This window comes from Primulina huaijiensis, chromosome 13 (genome assembly GCF_012295235.1).
Source record: "Primulina huaijiensis isolate GDHJ02 chromosome 13, ASM1229523v2, whole genome shotgun sequence".
Taxonomy (NCBI): Eukaryota; Viridiplantae; Streptophyta; class Magnoliopsida; order Lamiales; family Gesneriaceae; genus Primulina; species Primulina huaijiensis.
The window spans coordinates 3,418,659-3,426,147 of NC_133318.1; the positions used below are offsets into that span (position 1 = coordinate 3,418,659).

General features: G+C 32.8%; 1 protein-coding gene across 1 annotated transcript; it reads left to right on the top strand.

Annotated features, from left to right (window-relative positions):
• Positions 1 to 4,551: 4,551 nt before the first annotated feature.
• LOC140990968 (uncharacterized) lies at positions 4,552 to 7,002 on the top strand. Its single transcript, XM_073460861.1, has 6 exons — positions 4,552 to 4,767; positions 4,864 to 5,213; positions 5,287 to 5,622; positions 5,799 to 6,173; positions 6,330 to 6,550; positions 6,649 to 7,002. Exons 1-6 carry the CDS (start codon positions 4,622 to 4,624, stop codon positions 6,892 to 6,894), a joined length of 1,674 nt encoding a protein of 557 aa, XP_073316962.1. The 5' UTR covers positions 4,552 to 4,621; the 3' UTR covers positions 6,895 to 7,002.
• Positions 7,003 to 7,489: the final 487 nt, after the last annotated feature.

The following is a 7,489-nucleotide window of genomic DNA, read 5'->3' on the forward strand; positions in this document are numbered from 1 at the left end:
CCATAATAGAAAGATTGCTTATACATCCTACAAGTTTTGATATTAATAACAGTTGCCACGAAAGGATGCTCAGCAGCAACTCTTCAAGGAACGAGATTCAAAGCTGCACAAGCAAAGAGAACATTAAATGTTTTGCTGAGGAACATTTAATGTTATCGCAGCTGATGGTGACATATCATTCCAACGCGACAGGTTTACGCCTTAAATAAGAAGATTTGAATTATGCAGGCAAATAGCTCGATCATTCTAAGTTTTTCAACCACGAGATTACTACACTATCAAAGCTTGCATATGTGAAGATTTGAGCGCATCAAAAGATCATATACTTCATCTCTCACCAAGCACACACTCAACAGAAAGATATCTGATCATTCAAGGATAATCTTCGTGCTACTAAAAAATATTGTTTTATTTACATCAGTAACCCTTTGGTTATTTGATTAACAGTGTTGTCTGGTGAACCGATGGTCCTTAAAATTCAGATGTGTAAAGTGATCACTAAGGGTTCCAAAATAGACAGTGTGATAAGTCCTGATTGTAGTGGGCTATTGCAATAAGTTTGTAAAGCTAAAGTCTTTTATTGGAATTCTTCCTAAAGAGGAAGAAGGGGTGACGTAGGAGTTTTATGTCTGAACATCTATAAAAATCATGTGTCTTTACTTTTCGCGAGCACTTACATTTCAAACCGTTTCTTGTTAACAAGCGAGCCAACCAGTTGAAGTCGTCATTAGAAATTGTGAATCGTTTTCCGCATTTTTCAAGTGGTTCATATTTCTAACCGTTCAAGAAAAACTTTCAACCGCCTAAAAACGATTGAAAACAAATTTTAAAACAAATATTTTTAAAGAGTTTATTTACCCCCTTCTAAACTCTTTTCTGATCCTAACAATAGTCAATAAATGTTATAAAATAATTTTTTCCTCCTCTAGTTTGCACAAACTTTAAATCACTAATATCTGAGTGAATTAATTCTAGAGGATTTGTACATCATTCAACATAATGGAAAGACACTTTGGTCATTTTCGCTTCAACATATATTTCACATTTATGTGTTGGATCAATATTATATTTAGACAACAAATCCAAATTCATTAAATCTCGTAGAGTATTAAAATTTGTGTCTTTAATAAACATGCTATAAATCAGAACATTCAAACAAATACATGGAATCATTACTTTTATTGTCATCAATAATACGACGAACCACTATTGTATTCTACTTGAAGAGGTTCTCATCGAGATACTCCTTCCCAACTAAATGACTATTTTTTGTCAATACAAACTTAGTAGACTCAAAAACTAGTCTAAAATCATGTTCGACAAATGATGACCCCGCACTAGATTCTTCCTTATTTCAGGAACATGAAGCACATCCACCAGTGTCACTTTCAAGCCGGATGTCATCTTTTATCACAACCTTTCCAAGTCCCACAATGTCCGATGTAGCATAATTACTCATGAAGAGCTTTCTACCAAAAACTAGAATATATGTGGAAAATCTCTTTATCGGAGCATATGTGTTGGGTAGCGCCCGTATCAACCAACAATTCGTTTGAGTTGTCCACCAAGTTATTTTTGAAAAAAAAACTGCATATAAATAAAGTTCAGAAAAATTAAATGATACAGATCTTTTTTGAAATATTTCGTTTGTTTCTTCCATTCTTAGGCTTCCAACAGCCTTAGCCATGTGGTTGGGTTTACCGCAATTGTAGCAGTTACCATTGAACTTCTTCGGGATCTTTTGTTGTTGTTGCTGCCCAAAAAACTTTCTTGTCTTTGTTACTTGATTCCACTATGTTTACTTTCGCTGTCATCTTATTTGCTTTGGCTTCCATATTTTTGTTTTCTTCTTCTATTCTCAGTCGAACAAACATATTCTCTTATCCCATTTATTTCATCTTATGTTTCAAGTAATTTTTGAAATTCTTTCACAAAAGATAGATTTTTTCAATTAATGCAGCAAATTGGAAAGACTCGCTAAGATTCATTACCTCTGCGTGAATCTCGTGCTACAGTACTTGTAGTTCTTGTCTTGACTCACAACAGATTTTGGGTCTATCATCTTCAAGTCAAGAAACCGTCTCACTATGAACTTCTTCAGGCCAACATCCTCTGACTTTATATTTTTCCTCAAGAATCTCTCAGAGTTCCTTCTCAGTTTTGATTTGACAATAAACATTGTAGAATGCATTGTCCATTCAATTCAGAATATAGTTCTTTCATAGAAATCACTTTGATTTCATGCATCTAGTGCATCCCTCTTATTAGGATCGATTTCTTTCTCGGGAATGGTGGGAGGATCCTTTTTTCAAAAACTTTGCCAAGCTCAATGTAGTAAGGTACAACATATTTTGTTGCCACCTTTTAAAGTCTACACCACTGAACTTCTCTGATTTTTCTTCTTGTGCCATTGGAACAATTGTTGAAGTAGATGAAGAGGCCATCTTCGAAATTCAGAATATGACGTAAGAAACAAAAATATTCTTCTTAAGATTGTTTGATATGATACATTGAAAGCTTCGAAAATGATTTACGAATTCTGTATCATTATGAGTTGAGACAAGTATTGAACACTTTATCCTTAAGAAGAATTTCCCCCGCTTTAGTGCTTCAATTTGTGGAAATTCTATCTCAAGATACAACTCATCTTCTTGCAAATACATCACAATATTTGCAAGAATAATAACTCAGAAATGTTGTATACTATCTTTTATATAGGAATTAAGATGAGAAGACAATGTGTATGCAAGTGTAGTTAGAAAATCTAATGCAAAACTTGATCAAAAAGTGTTCAGATGATCAAAGATATTGTATTTAAAGAGTTCAATCTATAGGGACATGTCCTTACATCATTTGTTATGTCCATCGGACCAAAGGACATGAACGAACAATCATAAGAACCCATTTGGATGGAAAAGTGTCTGAAAACTCGAAAGTTGATCTTACTTTTTCATGAAACAGTGCGTCGGGCACTGCGTTCAGAGCTTGAGTTATCTCATGGTGCTATCGTTTCGAGTTTACCTTATTTTCCTCGATTAATTTTCATTCATTAAACCTGAAAAAAAAATCATGTAATAATAGAAGTAAGTTGGATATTTTAAAAATGTGATAGTTTTGAAATATAACGTGTAATTAATTCGTGAATTATTATTAGGTTAAATAAATGTCATAGTAGGGGTGTTTACAAAATTGATGAATCGTTACATTAAAGTGAGACAATAATATCATAATCAACCTCAATTATATAGTATAGACAATATTAAATCACTCTGCTAATAAGTCATAACTTTGGAAAAATAAATACTATAAAGCCGTTTAAAAGGTTCTCTTCATGATATCTCAACAACATTAAATTTTATAGCTTCTGAATATATTAATAGAAAACGATATTATGTGTTGATGATCATGAACTAAAATTTTATCATATCGTAGGAGAAATACGATAAATTAAGTATAGAAAAATTTATATTTTAATTTACACAAAATTTGACATACAAAGACACTTAATGCTGTTGTATTATCAATATGATCATTAATGACGGTGAATATATATTTAATGTTATGATTTTTTTATAGATAATTTAAATAATTATTCAAAACTAATACAAAAATATAATATAAAATATAAATTAAATATTATACGCAAACTTTGACAACATGCATGAAGCAGACCAAAGATTAATCCTAATTTAATAAATTTCAACCAAATTAAACTTTCATTCAAATTTTTATCTAACCTTAAATTTCCAAATAGAAACACACCAATTTTAAGCAAATAATATATATATTAATTCTCTATATTGTCTGAAATTATATGCCCGTATGATATATGTTCATGCAATATTTCTGGATCAAATAAAGCATATTATATAGAATTCTTAAAAACTAAAATAATATTTGGAAAGAAAAAGAAAAACTAAAATAATATTTGGAAAGATACTATCGTAATATTTCTCTTTTGTAAAGAACTAGACAAGTAATTAATATTATAAATATAAAGATGCGTGATGTCTCTTCTTTTTGGTTTTGTTTCTATCTTACACGTTGCTTTTATAGTCATCAAGGAATTTCAATTTTAAAATCAAAATCAAATATTAATATTGTTAATTTAATTTATTAAAGGTTCTAATCTAAAAAAAATTATTAAAGTTTCTTGATTAGTATTTTTAATCTAAGGGACATCAGAACTCCTCTTAATTGTGTTCCATCAAACTAAAGCTGCCTAAATAATAGAGAATTAGTTTAATTTAACAAAAAATAATCGATTTTATGTACTAAATTGATTAAATACTTACATTAGTGATAATTCAACACTTCAAAATTTGCCAATAGCTTATAGTCCATAAAGACACCAAGTTATTAAATTTGGACAAAATTTGTATTCAGGATTCAATTGTAACAAACCTCGACTCAGGTCATTCTCCAGCCTTGCGCAAGGGCATATTAGTCTTTTAGAAGAAAAAAAATTGTAAAAGAAAAGCTGAGGTCAATCTTGGCAATCAAAAAAATTGTCAAAGCAATTAAAGCACTTCACGTTTGTAGTTTTCATCCTTGGAATTGCTTTGTGTTAAAGGGAGAGAGAAGTGGAGAAATCCATTATTGGATAAAAACAATTAAGAAAATGCTGCAATGTCACAAAGAAACAATTGCTAGGCTTTTCTACAATGTCTCCAGCTCTTTCTTGCTTCTCCTCATCTTCTTCCATTTCACTTCCATTTTTCTTGCCAAATTGTTCATCTTCTTTGGAGGCAATCCATTTTACCAAAGGTGTATACATACATTTACATATCTCTGATCAAAGTTCTAAATTATATATACATTCTCGTGTTGTTTATTTTCTTGTACGTTTCTGATCTCTTATAGGAACCGAGATGGATATGTTTTCAATGGTTTCTCCGATGAAGAAATGGAAGAAGGGGACGAGTACTGTCGCCATAAGCCGGTGGAGGGAGAAGAAGGCGTTGCGAACCTGATTTATGGAGATCATGAGCGATTTGTTCGGACTCCAAATAACGAGTTGGGAAGACAAAGTTGGGATAGTAATGAAGCAACATGTTATGGCACGCCAGATGACGTCGAATCCCGTGACGAAGAGGTTGTTGAAGAGGATCATATAATAAGAGATTCAGATTCTTGTTTTGATTCTGAGGAAGTTGAAACTGACCCCACTTCAAATTATGGCACCAGCTTGAGGAATGGGACTTATACTCAAGGTTAAATATACTAGTCCCAACTAGAATATACTTTCCTTGTAATAAAATGGCTAATGGAGTTCTCATTTTTCAGATATTATTGAGAATGGCAACAAGAATCAGCAGACAAAGGAGTTGAATTTCAGACAAGAAGAGGATTTTCTTGTATTTCAACCATCAAAATCAGAAGGCAAGAAACTGGTCCAGGAAAATGATGAGGGTGAAATATTTGGAGACACTTTTACGATAGGATCGACTTCTAAAGATTCGTCGGAATGGAGAAGCTCTATCAACTGTGGTACCGATGATCCTTTTTCGTCTTCTTCGCGTCGAAGCTGCCCCAAGTGGGAATCATACACCTTGTTCCAGAAATACGATGAAGAAATGTTGTTTTTAGATCGAATCAGCGTGCAAAAACTCCATGAAACAGGTACTAGAACTCCACATTTTGTGTTACACTTTTGAAAGTGAGGCTTTGATTCCATTTCTTGAAAGGAAAACTGTTCTTGGTGTCGAAAAAGGTCACGTTTTTGGATATTTCATGAAACGAGTCATCAAGAAAGTTGAAGACTAGAGGCTCTTGCTAATATTGAAATACTTTTGCAGAATCATTGAGATCCATACAAGCATGTCCAAGATCCATATCCGAAAGGATTGTTCATAAACTAGGAACAATAAACAAAAAATCATCAAGATATCGTCACAATCCGTATCAAGAACTGGAAGCTGCTTATGTTGCACAGATTTGTTTAACATGGGAAGCCCTCAACTGGAACTACAAGTATTTTCAGCGTATAAGAGCCTCTCGTCGCGAGCATGATCCAGGGTGCCCTGCTTATATCGCGCAACAGTTCCAACAGTTTCAAGTTCTTCTGCAGAGATATATAGAAAACGAGCCGTATGAATATGGGAGAAGACCAGAAATCTATGCTAGGATAAGGAGTTTAACACCAAAATTGCTTCAGGTCCCGGAATACCGAGGTGAAATCTTGTGCTTTTAATGAACAATAACTATCTATCTTAATTTGTTCTTTGATCAGTGAAATGAATTACAGCAAAACTTAACAATCCAGAACTTGGAGAAGTCAAGATTCAATGATCATTATTATATATTCATTAGTTTTGTTGTATGCATAGATTCGGATCAAGACGATAAAAGAGAGGCTGGAAGCAATGGATCAAGAATCCCTTCAATCTCATTTCTTCATATCATGAAAGAATCAATAAGGACATTCATGAATTTCATGAAACAAGACAGGAGGAATCACTGCCAAATATTAGCAGCGTTCTTTAGCAGAAAGAGAAGTGGCTCAGCTGATTCAACTCTACTCCACTTACTAAAAAGAGTAAACAAAAAGGTAAACACATGTAATTTTATCTATTTAACTTGATTAATCACTTCCATTTTTATGTTTACAAACATTTGTTCAAATCTTGAATTCAAAATCCACCACAGAAAAAGGCCAAGCTGAATGATCTTCGACGGTCCGGGAAATGCTTGCGAAAAAGGCGGCTAAGGGAGGAGGAAGAACTGGAGATTTTGATAGCTTTGATAGACCTTAAGGTTGTGTCAAGAGTTTTAAGAATGTCTGATTTGAGTAGTGAACAGCTGAATTGGTGTGAAAATAAGATGGGCAAAGTAAGGGTCTGTGATAGGAAATTACAAAGAGATTCCTCCCCACTTTTCTTTCCTGCTCACTGACTGGTGGCCATGCAACTTTTACAAAGCTAAAAAGATTGATGACTAGATGCTGAATTTGAGATGAATATCCACATTGCTTCATTCCCTTTTGTAAATACACAATAATAATATATTGATTAATCAACAAATAATAAAAGAATCAAGGCCTCTAGATAATGATCTTGGTTCAATATATAGTATCTTTTTAGGGCTTCCTTCTTCTTCTTCCACATGGCCATGAGGTGTATTGTTCCTAACACATATCTAGATTAGTGGTAGGGATCCAACAATTTTTAGTAGTTTTGTAGTATAAAATGGTTTTGATGTAGATTTTACGGAAAACCGCAATATCAGCCTCATATATTTGTTTTCATCGATTTTGGTAATTTATACTTTCAAATTTTAGTTTTGATCTCCTATCTTTATTATTCTTGCTATTTTAATCATTTTTCCTATGTGACACCTACGTGGATTAGACATGTGGCTTATATGTGCAGTGAAGAATCAACAGTTTATTATTAAAAACGACTAAAATTGACATAAATTTAAATACACGTGACTAAGACTGATATTGACATAAAAGTCCGAAATCATAAAAAAAACATTTAACACCAAA

Excerpts from the sequence above, each read along its gene's own strand:
- LOC140990968 (XM_073460861.1), top strand. The coding sequence starts at position 4,622 with ATGCTGCAATGTCACAAAGAAACAATTGCTAGGCTTTTCTACAATGTC. Across the intron at positions 6,174-6,329 it reads TCAGGTCCCGGAATACCGAG|ATTCGGATCAAGACGATAAA; the intron begins GTGAAATCTTGT and ends TTGTATGCATAG. Across the intron at positions 6,551-6,648 it reads TAAAAAGAGTAAACAAAAAG|AAAAAGGCCAAGCTGAATGA; the intron begins GTAAACACATGT and ends AATCCACCACAG.